This window comes from Anabrus simplex, chromosome 6 (genome assembly GCF_040414725.1).
Source record: "Anabrus simplex isolate iqAnaSimp1 chromosome 6, ASM4041472v1, whole genome shotgun sequence".
NCBI classification, from domain to species: Eukaryota; Metazoa; Arthropoda; class Insecta; order Orthoptera; family Tettigoniidae; genus Anabrus; species Anabrus simplex.
In genome coordinates, this window is record NC_090270.1 from 28,748,243 (window position 1) to 28,767,504 (window position 19,262).

A 19,262-nucleotide genomic window follows, 5' to 3' on the forward strand; every position below is an offset into this window, starting at 1 on the left:
AGAAATGTACGAAAGTATTATATTCAACCTACTGTGAACCCATACTAAATTAAGCAGCTGGATCGTGGACTACAACAAAATGAGAGGAGAGTAGAATACGGGCAGCGGAGATGAAATTCCTAAGAGGTATCGATGGCAAGACCGGAAAGGATAGAATTAGAAATGAAGAGATAAGGAAAAAGACAGGAATCTTGAAACAACAAAGCTAAAGTGGTATGTGCACATGATGAGATTGGGAGAAGAGAGAGAGTGCCAGAAAATATTTTTTCAGAGAAGTTAACAGGAAAGGGACAACGAGGAAGACCCCGAAAGAGATGGACAGATTCAGTGTGGGAGTGCATAGAGAAGAGGGGAGGAAAACCAGAATATGTACTTAAAAAAAGGAGAAAAGTGGTGGAGAGATAGGCAGCGATGGAGGTCCTTGATTCACAACCCGACCCGGGAAGCTGGAAACGGGAAATGAAGATGATGATATGACCCCAAATTCAAATCGTATGTTTGATAAAGCAGAAATGGGACAAGTTTCTTGTGGGATTTGTAATTTTACCTGTTTCGTTCATTCTTTTTGATGCTCCAAAATCTTTTATTTGCTTTGTTGGATCAATAATAAAGAGAAATTCATCCAAGCTAAAACTACAGCAGTGCTATGCTCCCATGGCTGATAGATGGAGGGAAGTCCTAGCTAAATTATTGGATATACTTTGATGTGTTTGGCAAGCTCATACATCTTCATTCTATGAAAAGTACGCACAGAACAAATATTTGATAGTGAATTTTTAAACCATATTTATTCTGTAGTATTTCCTCATGAAATAGAGTATTTGTATGGAGAATTTAAATTTGAATATGAGGTTCATCAAAATATTTCAAGAAGCTCTTGCACAGCCATGTGATAGATAGATAGATACAAATAGATTTCTCCTTAAATAAAAAAGGAAATACGTACAGAAGTTGATCTACAATAAGGAGGGAAAAATCTTTTTGTGTTTTAATTTGTTTGTTGTACCTGTTACTGACAGATTGGATACCAAATATATTTAAATTTACTTTTGGTTTTTCCAAATGCAGCTGACTTCAGGATGACTGTGCAGAAAGTAGTTGAGAACGCTCCTGTGAGGTAATTCATCTACCATTGTCAGACAGTAGTGACAGTAGTGAAGGTGGTTTAATTCTGTAAAAGTGTTATGATCACTACATAATGAACATCAAGATTCTTTGCAAAATTACTGTATATGTGTCATTGTATTCATGTCGTGACACCCCTCTCCCCCTTCCATTCTTATGCATTACTCATCCCTCTAAAACATGTTCTGGATAGTACCCTCATAGCATCTTTTAAATATTGTATCTTGTTTATTATTTAAACAATTTATCTGGTGTCTCTTACATACTGCAGTAGAATTTGGCTAATTTGAATCTGAAGGGTCCCAAAATTAAATTTGAATTAACCACAAGTTCGATTTTTAAAAAATCACACCCTGTACTGTCCCATCTCGAATTCAAAAGGCTCCCTGGTCTCAGTGCTGTTCAGGGAGACAAGATCAGGTATCCTGTTGTGGCACACTGTACCACAAGCACTTTATGCTAAACAATAGCACTGTTAGTTCTGTTATCAGTTTTTGGTCTGTAGCAAAGCCCAGCTTTTGTCACTTAATCCATCTGCAATTAATGACAGATATTAAATCCATGTGGAGTTTGGGTTTAGGCCTAACAAGCAGATTTTCCCAGTTACCAGAACTCAAAATATGCTATGTAGAAAAACTAAAGGAACATAACATATCCTCAGGTGGTCAAGAGCATCAACCTTTTTTTAGCTTTGCAACAACTACAGTTCCATTTCCAGCACCAGCATGATTCTGCCCTATTTTTTCACCCAGACAGTGTTCAGTCATCCTTAAACATAATTTTTGAAAATATGTATGTTCCAATATGGTATTTTTACTTTCAATTAAAGAATATAGTATTCAAATTAAACACAACTTTTTAACATTTTGTTGTATAAGAATGTCAAGGGACCACAAGAAAAATACAAATTATTCATTATTTCAAATTTAAAACATTCAAATTAAAACAGTTCTTGTATGAATATTGCTTTGCTCTGCAGTAGAGGGAAATGAATACAGAACTAGTTGTTGTTCTGTGGGATTTAAGTACTGATTAAATGTAAACTAGTATGGAATGAGAAAAGTATAATCATATAACACTACCTTGTCTCTCAGCATGAACTATAAAATGTATCATTAGTGCACATTCTAGCTTTTTATAAATTATTATTTTGTGTCCAAGCATTGATACAATATGAACAGTACAGATATACGTACAAATATGCATAAACATAACTTACATGTTATACTACTCAAAATACATGGCACTTTACAGATATACTGTAATTTGATTACAATAATCAGACATCACTTGTATTCCATGACATGACTGTGAAATTGCTTAAAATTTCAATAAAGTAAATGACAGGAAATCCAACAGATAACCATATAACCCGCTTGCTAGAAAAGTAGCACTGAAGCTCAACTTGTAGGATTCCAGCAAGATATAGCAGATATCCTGGATTCAGGAGGTCAAGTGGACTGTATCGCGGTTGACCTATCTAAGGCATTTGATAGGGTGGATCGTGGGAGACTACTGGCAAAAATGAGTGCAATTGGACTAGACAAAAGAGTGACTGAAAATAGAACTCAGAAAATTAGAGTAGGCGAAGCTTTATCTGACCCGGTAATAATTAAGATGGGAATTCCTTGAGACTATTATTGGACCTTTATGTTTTCTTATATATCAGTGCTATGAGTAAAGAAGTGGAATCAGAGATAAGGCTTTTTGCAGATGATGTTATTCTGTACAGAGTAATAAATAAGTTACAAGAATGTGAGCAACTTCAAAATGACCTCAATAATGTTGTGAGACGGACAGTAGGCAATGGTATGATGATAAACGGTGTTAAAAGGCAGGTTGTGAGTTTCACAAATAGGAAAAGTCCTCTCAGTTTTAATTACTGCATTGATGGGGTGAAAGGTCCTTTTGGGGATCATTGTAAGTACCTAGGTGTTAATATAAGGAAAGATCTTCATTGGGGCAATCACATAAATATGATTGTAAATAAAGGGTACAGATCTGTACACATGGTTATGAGGATATTTAGGGGTTGTGGTAAGGATGTAAAGGAGAGCGCATATAAGTCTCTGGTAAGACCCCACCTTGAGGATGGTTCCTGTATATGGGACCCTCACTAGGATTACTTGATTCAAGAACTGGAAAAAATCCAAAGAAAATCAGCTCGATTTGTTCTGGGTGATTCCTGACAAAAGAGTAGTGTTACAAAATTGTTGCAAAGTTTGGGCTGGGAAGACTTGGGAGAAAGGAGATGAGCTGCTTGACTAAGGGGTATGTTATTAAAATCTAATTTTTATTTTAATTTTTTTTTCCACTTTTTCAATATATATTTTCTTATTACATTATAAATTTTACATTATTGTTAATTTCATAAATGGGACATGTTTGGCCTTATATTATGGGCATCATCAGCCATGTTTCTACTTCAAAATCATGAAAATATAATCAGGATGCTGTTTATAGTTGAACTTACATTACTCCTTAAATATAATGAAAGTTATTTAAAATGTGCTTTTGCGTTACAATAAGTATCCACATTTGACTAGTTAAAGAGATGGCTTATAGGATTATGTGTGTATGTATATATATATATATATATAGAGAGAGAGAGAGAGAGAGAGAGAGAGCGAGAGAGAGTGAAATACTGAAATTTAATATAAAATTATTGGAATAGCACTAAAATATTTTAAATTTAAAATTGTTCAACAACTTTGCACTTAGTCTTGTTGTTCACTAGTATATTGATTTATTTTTGAACACGTACTATTAAAATACAATTTTAATTCACGTTGGATGTTCTCTAAGTTATTAATCTGGTTAAATGTCTAGTAAATTTTGTTTACTATCATACTTAAATACCATTAACATTGTAAAATAAACTAATAACTAGGTTGTGACTTATTAAAAGGTGTTGGCTTGTAGAATACAGCAGTCCTATGTTTATGGGTATATCCTATTAAATTTATTTGAAAAACATGTAATAAATTAAATGGATGTTGTTGAGTTATTTAGATGTTTGTTGTTGTTTAGTTGTAAGAATAAGAAAAAAACACAGAACTGCTGTATTCTACAAGCCAACACCTTTTAATAAGTCACAAACCTAGTTATTAGTTTATTTTACAATGTTAATGGTATTTAAGTATGATAGTAAACAAAATTTAATAGACATTTAACCAGATTAATAACTTAGAGAACATCCAATGTGAATTAAAATTGTATTTTTAAGGGTACGTGTTCAAATATGAACCAATATACCAGTGGACAACAAGACTAAGTGCATAAACCTGCCAAAGTTGTTGAACAATTTAAAATTTAAAATATTTTGGTGTTATTCCAATAATTTTATATTAGATTTCAGTATTTCATTCTATGTATATACATAATCCTATAAGCCATCTTTAACTAGTCAAATGTGGACACCTATTGTAATGCAAAAGCACATTTTAAATTACTTTCATTATATTTAAGGAGTAATGTAAGTTCAAATATAAACAGGATCCTGATTATATTTTCATAATTTTGAGGTAGAAACATGGCTGATGATGCCCATAATATAAGGGCAAATTAAATATGAATGGCACAGTGGTAGTTAAGAAAAATACACAATAACGAGCCTGGTGACAGATAATAAATAATACAATAACAGTACGGATTACAGTGCACAGTGATCAGGCAAGATAAAAATTAACACACACTGTGCGACTACATTGACACCCAGAAAAAACAAACAATAAATTGCAACAGAGAGTCACTACACCCGAAGCAGTAAATTAAAAGGAACAGAAATAAATTAGTTCAAGCAAGAAGCAAGGCAACTTACCTCAAGGGGTAAATGTGTGGAGAGCGGCTTATAGTGGATCATTGCAATAATGACCACCCTTTAAAAAAAAAAAGAATTAATATAGTAAATTTTAGAGATTAGTTCAGAACCATTATCATGGGTTTTAGAAATAGTAGAATTTCATAACAACAGTATATGAGTATTACACAAGTCCTCAAGGGAATCGATAAGTAAATCAGTAAATAATTGGATGATTTAGAAATAATAGCTCAAGGAAGAAAGAACTGGTAGTTTAACAATTAAATTAATTGACAAGGTTAAGCGGAGAAAAACGAAACCAAAACCTTAGTACGGTGTTAACACAAGAACAGGGTATTTTAAGTTACCAGGGAGCGGAAATCAAAAGCAAATGCCCTCACATATAATAATTCATATGAAAACCCACCGTACAAGGGACTCAAATAGGGATAATTCCAAAATCAATTAAGGTAGAGAACTTAAAATTAATAGAATTAAAATCAGAGGGCAACGTTAGATAAACCCCCCCACAAAAAACAAAAAAAACAAAAAAAAAAAAACCAACAAGAATAAGGAGAAATGCTTACAACCGAAAGTGGAGCAAGGTAGAGCAAGGACAAGTCACGAAGAAGTCACTCCTTAATCCAAAGGTTTTCTAATTAAATTGCAGGAGAATAAGAAATGGATGACACCACAAATCATCCAATGAAGTGGTAAAATAAATGTGAGATCATTAGATATCACCTTTAAGTCTTCTAGAGCAAACTCAAGTCAAGCAGAAGTAACTGCTTAATTCAATGAATTTCTAATTGAATGCAGAAGAATAACAAATGGATGACACCACAAATCATCCCAATGAAGTGGTGAAATAAATGTAAGATCAGTAAATATCACCATCAAATCCACAAGACCAAACTCAAGTCAAGCAGAAGTAACTGCTTAATTCAATAAATTACTAATTAAATTGCAGGAGAATAAGAACGAATGACACCACAAATCATCTGATGAAGTGGTGAAATAAATGTAAGATCAGTAAATATCACCACCAAATCCACAAGACCAAACTGAAGTCAAATCAATCTGCGACGTTCACCCGATCTCGGTCCAATCAGACTCAAGTCTCTAATCTGAAAAAGAAAATTTAAGTGATGATTTCAATTTTCTCAGTACATAATTAATGACAATTAGTGATTAACAAGTTACCACCACAAGGTGAATTATGTTAAAAAGGTTAACATAGAGAACAGATAGGCATTTTTAAGTTATCGGCCACCAGTAATTAAAACCAAGATTAAACAATAGAATTTAGGAAAATGGCCCAAAACGTCCCATTAAAGATAATACTACACGACTTAACTGACATTCAATGGATACAGAATTACAAATGGAAAAACACAAGTTTGATAGCCTCCATAACAGAAGGACTGAATCAACATTACTGACAACCAGAATTAATTAAAACCAGAAACCAGAAGAATAATGGGATTTAGGAAAAAGGGTCAGTAATGAACTAATGATTAAATCTGCTCCCAAATAATAACGAGAGGAGGTCGGAGTGGATAATCCAAGATCAGAACTATTAAAGACACAAGGTCAATTTACGTATCAAACACAATCAATAGGTAGAAGAAGTAAAAAATAAAACGTCACTTACAAGACTTCCCACCCAAAAGGGTAGGAACCAGGGTAAACCCTGGAAAAATACCGGAGCCTACATGGCACGTCTATCTGTTACAAAAGACAAAAGTAAACTGTCAAAATGGCTTCTCCAACACAGGTCAAAGCCATCCAGCCTCCCGTTAGTAATAGGAAGTGGAGGGGATACACAAATCGGGTGCACAGCATATTGCAGAACTATACAGAGAAAGATCTGTATAGCTCTGTTAACATCTTAAGGTGGACATGGTTTAAAGGAATTCTAAAGTTAAAGTATTCTTACAAACAATAAAGTAAAATTTGTAAAGTAATAAGAAAATATATTGAAAAGGTAGAGAATGTTTTAAAAATAAAAATTAGATTTTATTATTATATTGAAACTCAATACGGACCAAAAAATGAGATTCATAACTTGCAATAAGTGGTATGTTCGAGCTGTCAGTGGAGAGATGGCATGGAATGACATTAGTAGAGGAATAAGTTTGAGTGGTGTCTTTAAAAGTAGGAAAGCCGGGCTGAGTGGCTCAGGCGGTTAAGGCGCTGGCCTTTTAACCCCAACTTGGCAGGTTCGATCCTGGCTCAGTCCGGTGGTATTTGAAGGTGCTCAAATACGACAGCCCCGTGTCGGTAGATTTACTGGCACGTTAAAGAACTCCTGCGGGACTAAATTCCGGCACCTCGGCGTCTCCGAAGACCTTAAAAAGTAGTTAGTGGGATGTAAAGCAAATAACATTATTAAAAGTAGGAAAGATCACAGTATGAAGATAAAGTTGGAATTCAAGAGGACAAATTGGGGAAAATATTTGTTTATAAGAAGGGGAGTTGGGGATTGGAATATCTTACCAAGGGAGATGTTCTATAAATTTCCAGTTTTTTTGCAATCATTTAAGAAAAGGCTAGGAAAACAACAGATAGGGAATCTGCCACCTGAGCGACTGCCATAAATGCAGATCAGTAGTGATTGATTGACTTGATTGATTGTAGCAATAAAACAAAGCACACAAATAATTATTATCTTAAAATTGTTCTGTGTGAACTGATTGGTTAGATTCCCTAACAGGGGCAGCTATCTGTTGGATATTCTTTCTCCCAACATTTTTCCTTGTTTACTGTTCCACAAGTTTCTGTAAGTTTTGTAATCTAGATGAGTGGTTAGAAAGAAAGATGTTCTACTTCTCTTAAAACTAATTTTGGACTTTGTGGCTTGCAGGGCATGAGAATAGCAAGAAATGCTGGGGAATTTAAGAGTCAGCTTGAGTCTGCTCAGAGAGAATCCCTTAAGGCATTTGGTGACCAAGCAGTCTTGCTGGAGAAGTTTGTAGAAGAACCCCGACATGTGGAAGTTCAGATCTTTGGAGACCAGCATGGTAATTGTGTTCATTTATTTGAACGTGACTGCAGTGTACAGCGCCGCCATCAGAAAATCATCGAGGAAGCTCCTGCTGTAAGTCAAAAAGAAACTGACCTCTTATTCCTAACAACTTTGTGTCAATCAATAAAGAGCTCTTTTCTTTGTAATATTTTCCCCTTCTCTGTTATATCAGTTCCGTTGAATTATTTTTCTGTGGATCATTCGGCATACCATGTCGGCATGTAAAAGATCTCTAGTGACACATTTGGGGCTGATTGCAGAAACGGTGTTTAGACGATGTCTATGGTTAAACAATGCCTAAGTATGGCTGCCGCATTGCAGAGACGTTATTTATCACTTAGACACTGTCTAAAACTGATGTTCAACCGGTCATGTTTAAACACTGCCGAGAACACTGTTTAACCTCAAATGAGAGGAGTGAATCACAATCAGAGGTTATGTACCATGAAACATGCAATTTGTATTATCATGTTGAGACGATTCTGGGAAGAAAGGTTAGTCTGCTAAATCGCAGAAATTAATTTGACATGTACGGGGAGATAGATCTTAAAATTTTTCGCTTTTCAAGAGACTGACAAAGGGACAGTCCGGTAACTGTCAACTTGAATACAATTCTTGGCAACCAACATATTTTATTATATACATGGGGTAATTTCAATTGAATTATAGGTCACTTCGACTAGATACATATCAGAATTACGTGTCCCGATCGTCAGAGGGCTGTCACATACATCAACCAGGAGGGATTCACATATATTTACTGCCAAGTAAACACACATAATAGTCAAATCTAAAAAGTAGGTTGTATGTGGTTTTTATAAATACATAATCGTATAAGTTTTCGACAACTATCAGATAGGAAAAGGCAAGTGGTGGTGATGATGGTGATTATTGTTTAAAGAGGAGGACTGGAGAAGAAGAGCCGTGGCCATAATAAAAGCCCTCGTATATGCCTGGTGTAAAAATAGGGGAAAACAAGGGGTGTTGATGATGAGTTTCGAACCTATGATCTCCAGAATGCAAGTTACATCTATTATACCCTACAGGGCATAAACAACAATGCATAATCGAACTTACCTGCTTACCTGTTACCAGATAAATGCACCAGCCTAACTGCAGTTGGCAGACAGTCGTTTACTGGGTTCTTGCGACGAGAGTATAATAATATATAATTTTACAAAGCATAAGTTTCTGTGTTCATATCCAACTTTCCTTTACAATAGATTGCACTCGTAGTGCAAAAGGTAAATGCCCTAAAGGCTTACATCTGTAATTTCCCAAAGACAACATGAAATAGCTCGATGACTCGGCGTGGAGAAGTAGATCATTGAACCCAAAAAAAGAACATCTCCCCTACATGGAACAGCATCAATAGACCTACAAATAAAAGGACATGATGCTAGGATCAGAATTGTCTTGCAGAAATAAAGCCATTGAAAAGGGGTCCCCATACAAATTGGGGAGTACACACACAAATAGCAAGTTTGAATCTACTACTACAGGCATATCTCTCCCTATCCCGCATAGAAATATATATATGGATGCGAACACAGGTCCATTAAACAATCATTGTATTTACAAGATATACTAATTCAACTAATTCCTTAGTGCCAAGTTCATATGTAAGCCACACCTCTATAGACAAGTAAAAAAAAAAAAAAAGAAAGAAAGAACCGCTGTCACATACACGTCTTGCCTGAAAAGAAAGAATTCCTCATAACCTGGCCCTTTAAAGATGGCCGCGAGCTCCCCCGTCGTGCGGGCTGGGGAAATGACATCCAAGTCTCGCCAGTGAAACATCCCCTCACTACAAAAAAATGTAAACACGGCCTAATTTCCAAGCGCTTAGAGCTCCTTCACAAAAGGGCTTTATCTTCCTCTACTCATGACAAACCAATAGCCACGTAATGAGTGAGGAATCACATCACATTCTATATATCCAAATAAGTAACAGACGGCCATGGATCTCATTTATAACACATAAAGTATTTCGCCCTGCTATACACATAAAACATCACCGTCAATACATATGACGTGTTCCTGGTAACCTACGGGTGTAGGGTTCTAGCCCTTGCTTGGCAGAGTAAAAACAGGGTCGCACATATTAACTACACAGCCTACGAGGTGGTTCCATTCACCCACAGTCGAATATATAAATGCAAGCATTAAAAAAAAAAAAATATATCATTTCAGGCGGCATGCAGGCGCTTTGTTACGCATGTCTGACTACCCTTCTCAATGAAAAGAAAATTAGACACTTTCCTAAGTAACCCACAGTTACAAGCAGATTTTATCCGACGTCCGGCCACTAAGGAATACTGATCTAAGCGCATAAACAAGCTCCCGTAATACTAGGTACACTACATCCTATCACATAACCTAACTTAATCCTTGCTTACAACAATAAAATTATATATGCCTTACACTTGAATATCTAAGAAAAAAACATCTCAATAAATAGCCTGATGGGCCATAATCATGTCCCCTACTATTATTTACAAATTTAATTACTGTATTTCTGCATAACAACCCCCCCCCCCCGATCCTAACACATGCATTATTGATTATGGTTCACTTATCTATCATCTTGGAGACCTCTTCCTCTCCTTCCGGGTTGAATCGCCTGCTTAAGCCATCATGGTAGTAGTATAGTCCTGGGTCGATCCTCTAGGTCCAGTCTCCATGTGTAGCTCGTTCATGACGTCGTCTTCCGGAAGGAATACTCGTTCAAGACGCCGTCTTCTCGAAGTTACGGTCGGAGGCTCTCGTATCGCATGTCTCTCTAACACGGGACCGGTCTTCACCTTAGTATCAGAAATTAACAACTGAATCATTCGAGGCACTTGTTATTATTTCATGCCCGATTATCCCAGTCTCATATGCCTAGCGGGAACAATGCCGATTGCTCTAGTTTATTATTAGCACCTTTTTTGCACTTCACAAACTTCCCCTTACCGCTTCATAATGAAGTCTATAAATACGGCATTTTTTACCAATTGTTAGGCACTCGCGACCTCACTGCAAAGCGGCTAAATATTATCCTACACTTGAATTACCTCCGGTATACACGGTATTCTTTACCATCAATTAAGTAGGCACTCGTGACCTCACTGCAAAGCGTCTAAATATTAGGATATACTGGAATTACCACCGGAAAGTTTATAGATTACCGCTCCACTGAAACAAAGTTAGCGCAACTGCACTAGTTATTCACAGTCTTTGTCCTAAACAAAGGTTTCTGGCGTAAATATAAGCAGACACGCGACACGCACGGACAGCAGTCTTATCGTCGAATGAATCCCCTCCTTCCACATCTTTCAGCTCTTATAGGAGGCAGAGACCCACGCGACGCCCTGGGAAGCCCCTGGAAACAACTTGAGATTGGTATGCAGCCACTAAACAGTTTCCCACAGTCGGCGGCTGGCCACGTAGTTATTAATCTGATTATTTTGTTAACAGCATTACACGTATCGTTGGCTTCGTAAAATTCTGGAGATAATTTCTATCCTTTTATCATCCTGGAAAACCTTCAGATAGAGGAGATATCGCTCAATTTCCGTGATGTGGTGCACCTGACTACTCCCGCTAAAATTTTTTGTTAGGATGGCATGGTTCTCCCCCAAGCAAATTCTTATCTCTTTTTCTCCCTTCCACATATTCTGTCTCACTCATGCATCGCCTAGGGAAATCACCTTCTGGGTTCCCGTGTTCTATATTTCATCACGCCCCTCCAGTTGGCGTCATGTTGCGCAATATTATTTCTGCGTTAAATATCATTTGTTAATGACTGAACAGAATGGTACACTATATGGCCCGTACAACACACTCGGTTACACTCCCTTCGTCGAAGCTACCGTATTTATGAGTAGATTACACCCACTGTAACAATGCTATAATCAAAGCTACACTTCCCCGTACGGGGGCATGTCGCTTTAGTGTCGATAATATGATGAGATTTAATTTCAACCGAAAGCGATACTCTTATCTGTGGGCAAGTCCTGCTTAACCATATTTGAGTAATGTGTAGGAAGACAAACAGCTGACGCGTTTGGCACGTGCACCAACGAATTTCATTGGTTGCGACAAGCAAAGAGTTGCAAAAAAAATACTTCTGTCTCCATCTTCAAACCAGTATTGATACTTTAAACGATGTCTAGTTAAACATCGCTGAACAATGTTTATGCAGTGGAATATCATGCTTGATTTAGATGTTGTTTAGGTAGACGTTGTCTAAGGCTTAAAACTAATCATCATTTCCGCAATCCGCCCTGATAAAATTAATTAAAACTCAGCCATAGATCATCCAACAGAGATCTGTTTTACTGTACTTGGCCACATGGTAGAGTAAAACTTAATGTCAGTATTGATGGGCAGGCAGCCTGAATGGCGTCTTATGCAAAGTGCATTGACAGAACTTTAAAAAAAAACAGTTTTACTACACAAAACATACTACACAAAAAAAAGTTCTGTGCATCATCATCATCATCATCATCATCATCATCATCATCATGCCTGCTGAACATGATTGTGTAGGCATCTGACGCTATGATTAGCTAGTTTGAGTCCCATTGGTGGAAAAAAATTCATCATCAGAATATTTGCTAGCAGGTAATGGTATAAAATTTCTAATCACTAGAGTGTGTTGAAAGCTGGAGTTCAGTTCCAAATCTCTCTGCAGCATTCATATGGAGTGAGGGCATGACACTGTTGGCAGTGGTTTGTCCATCTGATGGGGATGTTAAGCCTTCAACAGACCCCTTGTTGTTATTTGGCAGGAATAGGCTATGTGCTGACACCAGGTTCCACCCTCTCTGTACATCATCATCCTAGGAATCATAATTTCTCCATATCCAGGTCAGTCAGATTATATCAAGTACAGTTTCTCTTTATCACTTCTCATTTTCACTTAATACACATTATACTTAGTAACAGAAGATAAAGGGAACAAGAGAAAGAAATAATAATAATAATAATAATAATAATAATAATAATAATAATAATAATAATAATAATAATGTTATTGGTTTTTACAGAAGAACAAGGAGGAAAGTAATGGATAAAAGAATGTCATAGTGGAATTACCGAGTGAGGGAGGTGATAGAAAAATAAAATAAGGCCATGAAAGTGAGGGGTTGAAAGAGCCAGAAAACAGTCAACTGAGAGGTAGAAAAATACAAAAGCTAGACCAAGAATACCAAAATAGGAAATTAGAAGTAAAAAGGATCGCGAGAGAAGAGAACGATAAGTGCTGGGGTGAATTTACCCAAAAACTACAGGAAGATAGTAAAGGCTGCACAGCCTGGTTAAAGGGAAGATAAAGAAGATATCAGAGCACTAAACAGTAAATAGGAATATAGAGCCGGGCTGAGTGGCTCAGACTGTTGAGGCGCTGGCCTTCTGACCCCAAATTGGCAGATTCAATCCTGGCTCAGTCCAGTGGTATTTGAAGGTGCTCAAATACGTCAGCCTCGTGTCGGTAGATTTACTGGCATGTAAAAGAACTCATGTGGGACTAAACTCCGGCACCTCAGTATCTCCAAAAACTGTAAAAGTAGCTATAGGATGTAAACCAAATAACATTATTAGGAATATAGTCGGAGCAAGCAAGAGATTAGAAATTAAATAAAGACCTATTTTGATACATTTCTGAATGAGGGAGAAACTAGTGAAAAGGTGGAAGAAGGGCTAAGGACAGATGATGTTCCAATCACTTGGTCTGAGGTGGAAAATGCACTAAAAGTGACTAAAATGGTGTGAAAATTGGGTTCCAGAGGACTGAACAAGAGGTATTATCCCTTTATTAAAAAAGGATGCAGAAGAAAGTGTTCCAGCTCTAGGGGTATCACATGTCTCTCCCATGGTCTAAAAATAATTATAAAAAACTGTTGAAACCAGACTATGAACAGTGATAGAAACTTTCCTGGAAGGAAAACAGCATGGATTCAGAGCCAATAGAAGAACAACATACTTGATCTTCACCCTAAGGATATTATTGCAACAGCACTGGCGGAGAGGGAAAGACCTAATTGTAGTGCTCTTAGACCTAAAAAAGGCATATGATAGGGTGCCTAGACTAGTCATGTGGAAGTGCCTCAGAGAATTGGGAGTGCCTGAATATCTCACAGGCAAGGTCCAGATGCTGTACTGTAACTGTAACAACTGTGTGTGTGTTGGGGATGGCATTCAGAATGGTTTAACACTTTGAGTGCCAGGCCGAATTTCATAGGATTGTCGTTTAGTGCCGTGAGCTAAAAACATCGAGTTACTCCCTGGTGCCAAAACGTTCACAGGCTTAACCAAGCAAATGATCGCTGAAATGAGGATGTACTTATGATATATTAGGTTAACTTATTATGTATATTAAGTAAAACCCCATATGGGGTCGTATTGCTCATTACAAATTGTATACGTACACGCGCCCCCATATGGGGTCGCACTTATACGGTAGTTACTGTCCCGACGCTCGGTCATACTTACCTTTTCCGTTGCAGGGATGCGTTATATGCTGTTGATTATGAGAGGTGTCTTAGCTTGTTCATACTTGAGCCGTAAAAAGTAGATCCCCGATTTCAGGTCAGGAAATGTTTATAAATGATCTTCCGATTTTAGGTTAGGAAATTTTTGTATAAAATTTTGTTATATAAAGTAATGAAAATCATGCAATTTTTGTTAATTAGGATGTAGCGGGATAGTATTATAAGAAGAATTAGTAGTTACGGAATATTGAATAAGTATATAATTTTATTTGTATAACATTTAATTTGAGTAAGAGAACCTAGCAGCGATGATTGTGCAACATGGGAAACCAGTGACTATATCGTTGAAGACGGTCATAATTGTTTCAACAGCTGGCTTGGAAACCCGGAGTACAATGGGGAAGTTTATGCTGAAGACTGTAATTCATCAATGTGGATGAACGTGCGAGATCGCTATTTGCTCTGTACTGGGTTCAAAATCACTGTAACTATATACTTAGTCTATATCATCTTTGTCCCACTTCTTCCATATATCGTCCAGACTATCTGCACCAAGTCTTTTACTGCTTGATTTACTTGTAACGACTTAGAAAAGAAAACTCACAGCACTGCACACTTACATAAACAATCCGTGCAACAGATAAACAGTGACTTTGTCACCCTACAAAGCACTCTTGACGTATCCATATGGGGTCACGCCAAAACAGGAATTGAGTAATGAAAGGTGGACTATGCATGTACTTAAATAGATGACCAGCAGATGGCAGGAAGAGAACTTATACAGCTTCAAAACACATACTTACTGTGCACCCAAATGGGTTCGCACACTTCTCGATTTAGACTGAATGTACGACCCCATATGGGGACGTGAAGTTCAAAAACTTGACTACTCTCACTACTCTCACTTGTCACTCAACGTGTTAATACCACACAGGGTGCCCAACAAGGGAGCGCACTCTCATCATTGCTATTCCATTACTGACATAGGCGAGCAGCACACCACAGTCTGCACTATATTGTACCGGTAACGGCGGTACAAACTAAGTCCCCGTCATGAAAATCTTAAACTTACGTGTTATGCTCCGGACCGCTTACGAAGAACTAACTAGGCAGCGAGCAACAGCTGTGCGCGCGTGACGTAGTGAGCGGGTGACGTCACAGCATGCCTCGCCACACTACAGAGCCTGGACCGATGTAGAATGTTCTACGAGTTTCGACGGATCAGATATAAATACGTACTGTTTCGCTCAGCAGATCAGTGTCTATTCCAGCAGGTTACAGTATGCTGCAGTGTGTGTGTTCCAGCAGGTTACAGTATGTTGCCTGAGTGTGATACCAGTGTGTGGCCGGAATTTCTATGTGCACACTAGACTGTAGTATTCGCACAGTCAGTTCGCGGGTACCGTGATCGAGCGTGAAGCCGCTATTAAGTTTCAAGTTCGTGGACTTTAATCTCATCGTGTTGAATATGGACTTATGCAGATTTCTTTATATTGTGACAGCCTTTTACTCCGATAGGACGTGAGGTGAATTGTGTATCGTCTGGACATTATCTATTGACTGTTACTCTATACGAGTGTCTACGACCCACAAACGTTTTCGAGTGCTCAAAATTGAAATTTTATGGACAGGACTTAGAACTGATTGCTCCTTGCCGAATACTAAGTACTTCGAGTTATAAGACTGTGTTTGAATCCAAATTTAATTTACCAATCCATAAACTGTGTCGACATTTTAGGTCATAAACTGTGAACTGTGCATGTGTGAACAGTGCATTTCTATTCTAATGAACAGTGTATTTCAATTCTGCGAACATTTAGTTTACGAACAGTCGAACCAGGGACTGTCAGTACTCAATTAATTTCGTCTTTGGTTTCATGTTATTTTCAATACGTGAATGAGTTCTGATTCACGAGCGGAACATCTTTATTTCATTTAAATTATATTGAATGAACTGAGTCATGTGACATTACTTCACGTTGTACTAGGTGCAACGAACTTTAAGTAATTCTGTTAAACTCGACAATCAGTTCCGAGTGGACTTTATTTTACGAATATTTCTTTCACTTTTCACCGTGACAAAATTAAGTGACATTTCACCGAGACATTTGTGTTTGCACTTTGTTAAAAGCATTTATAAACACTCTCTCATCTGTGCAGAAGCAGCCTTTGCATTAACTCGCCCCAGAGCTTAACGATGTTCATTCATGTTCACCATTTACAAGGACTACCTCAACGCCATGGATTTTCAAGACACCGAATAGATCTTCTAGAACTTCCATCGGGGGACGAATGGTGGTTCGCTGCTATGGGAAATGGAGCTGCCGGAATCCAAGGACATCGCCAGCCATAGGACGAGGAACATTTTTGACTGTATACGCTGTACAGAGGTGATATTAATTTCAATCTTTTAATAAACTCTGAAAAAAAAGTTTTTAGGATTTCTTTTAAACAAACCCTCTCCCTCTGTATGCACTTCAGCGACTGGTACACGCCCTGCGTCTCATCTCTACCGAAGTACCAAATTTACTGTTACAGAGGAGAGGGGGAGAAATTGGCGCCCCAGTCGTGTCGGGGCCGATTTGGAGTGCAGTAAAATTAGAAATTAGCGCTTCAGTAATATCAGAACTTAATTATGAGTGCAGTAGACATTAAATTGACACTTAACCATTATAGGCTCAATTTTGAAGTACTAGTAATAAATTAAGAAGTGCAGTGATAGACAAAAACGCACTAAAATCGTGTGACTTAGTAATATAATTCAGATACATTTCCAGTGCTTTATGTGGAATAACTATTGGCATTACAGTGAACTTTCTAACAAGATTTAACTTCTCTTTTATAAGAAGTGCTATCAATGATATGGGATAATTTTTGTGTGTTAAATGTCTTGGAGATTTTTTCTTTTTGAGAATGACTTTGAACATGAACTTTTAACCATTGGACAATAATGGTGATATCTGAATTCTTTTCAAGTGATTTATGATTTTCTTGTTGCTTGGTTTAAATACATTACCATCAAAATGGAAAATATTTTAGCTGCTATTGAAGCTCTTAAGATTAGCTTAAATGAACGTATCGCCAAATCGCATGCTCAAGTAGGTGCTGATTTACAAGCTTGTATTATCGAGGCTAATGCCGCAACTGCTCAAGTAGGTGCTGATTTACAAGCTCGTATTAACGAGGCCAATGCCGTAACTGCTCAATTAGGTAGTACTTTAGAATCTCGTATTACTGAGATTAACACTCGTATTGATGAGGCTAATGCCGTAACTGCTCAATTAGGTACTACTTTAGAAGCTCGCATTAACGAATCTAAGGTTGCAACTACAGCCAACTTAGAAAGTCGTATCACACAAGTAACTAAAGTAATTAATACCAAGTTTACCGAAGTTAATGCTTATTTGGAAAATAGGCTTACTAAAGCTAGTTCTGAGATTGAAAAACGATTCTCTGAAACTAATGCGAAAATTAATTCTAAGTTTACGGAAATAAACGAACGCCTCACCCATGACCTAGAAACAGTAAAACAGGACCTTAAACTACAAATAGTTGAAGACTTAAAAGCTTCTTTTCCTACCTCACATCAATTGATTAAGGAAGTTGAAAGCTTAAAGGCAGAATTTAAAGAATCTCATGGCCAGTTATTACAGGCACAAGCAAAAATAGCCTCTATTCAGGATAACATCCATGAATCTTTTAAGACTAACTTTCAGAAAATAAGTAATGAGGTCAATTTACTTAAAACCAGGCAGGAGGAAACAGATAAGCATGTAAAAAACCAATTAGATAGCGCACATACTCAAATCATTCGCATAGGCCGCGATGTAAATGAAGTGAAGCAGGACCTCGAAAAGGAAGTCCAGAGCGTGGAAAACTCCATCCGTGGGCAAGTTAAGACTATCAAGGTCGAATTGCAAGGAAAAATAGAGACGATTGATAATAGAATCTCTCAAGTGGAGAAGGAGGTGTCTACACACCAGTGTCAAGGGTCTAGCGGAGATACTTCTAGTATGTCCACTATCTTAAAATTATCAGACGATAAACCTGCAAAATTTTCCGGAAAGGAAGAGTACACTGCGAAAGAATTTCTTAATATTGAAGAGTACTATCAAGAGAATAAAGTACGATCCGATCATCAATTGAGGATAGCTTCTAGATTATTGGAAGGGAAAGCACTAAATTGGTACACAGCATTTAAATTTAACATTAAAACCTATGATGAGTTCAAGGAAGCCTTGTTGAAGAGGTTTTGGAATTCGGAAATTCAACATTTGATTAAGCTACAATTGTACTCTAGGAGATACAACACAGCTATTAATTCTTCACGATATTCTGATTTTCTCATTTCCCAATTAAAGAAGATGCAGTTCTTTGATCCTGCTTTGCCAGAACAGGAGTTAATACAGGTAGTAACTTTACAATTTCCGGCGCATGTACAAGAAATTCTTGTGGCAGCCAATGTTCAAGACCTAGAACAACTTGATGATTTATTAAGGAAACTTGACACTGCCCATACACAAAATCCATCCAGGGTTACTAAGACGAAAGAGGTTGCAACCAACCATGTCGAAGTTAACAACCCGCCGAGATCGAATCCCGAACCCCGTGAGGAAGTAGAACCACGGAGAGATCCATTATCTCATTTCCGACGATTTAGGAGACGTCCGTACAGGCAAAGTACGCCTTACAGACGTAATCAAATGTGGAAGAAACCTATCGAGTCGCCTACTCGAGATGGAGATTCGCCGAGAGCCAAGATCGAAAGAAGATGGAGAGAAACTCGCGAATATATCCAGAATCGAAACCGGGATGAAGGATTACCTGGCGCTAC

The 19,262-nt window shown here is 37.4% G+C and overlaps 1 protein-coding gene across 1 annotated transcript in view; it reads left to right on the plus strand.

Moving 5' to 3' along the window:
* Positions 1-19,262, plus strand: part of Mccc1 (Methylcrotonoyl-CoA carboxylase 1) — a 138,089-nt gene that overhangs the window by 41,012 nt on the left and 77,815 nt on the right. Inside the window, exon 5 of the mRNA XM_067149707.2 lies at positions 7,791-8,024. Coding sequence (XP_067005808.2) covers positions 7,791-8,024 — 234 coding nt within the window. The remainder of the gene's footprint in view (positions 1-7,790; positions 8,025-19,262) is intronic.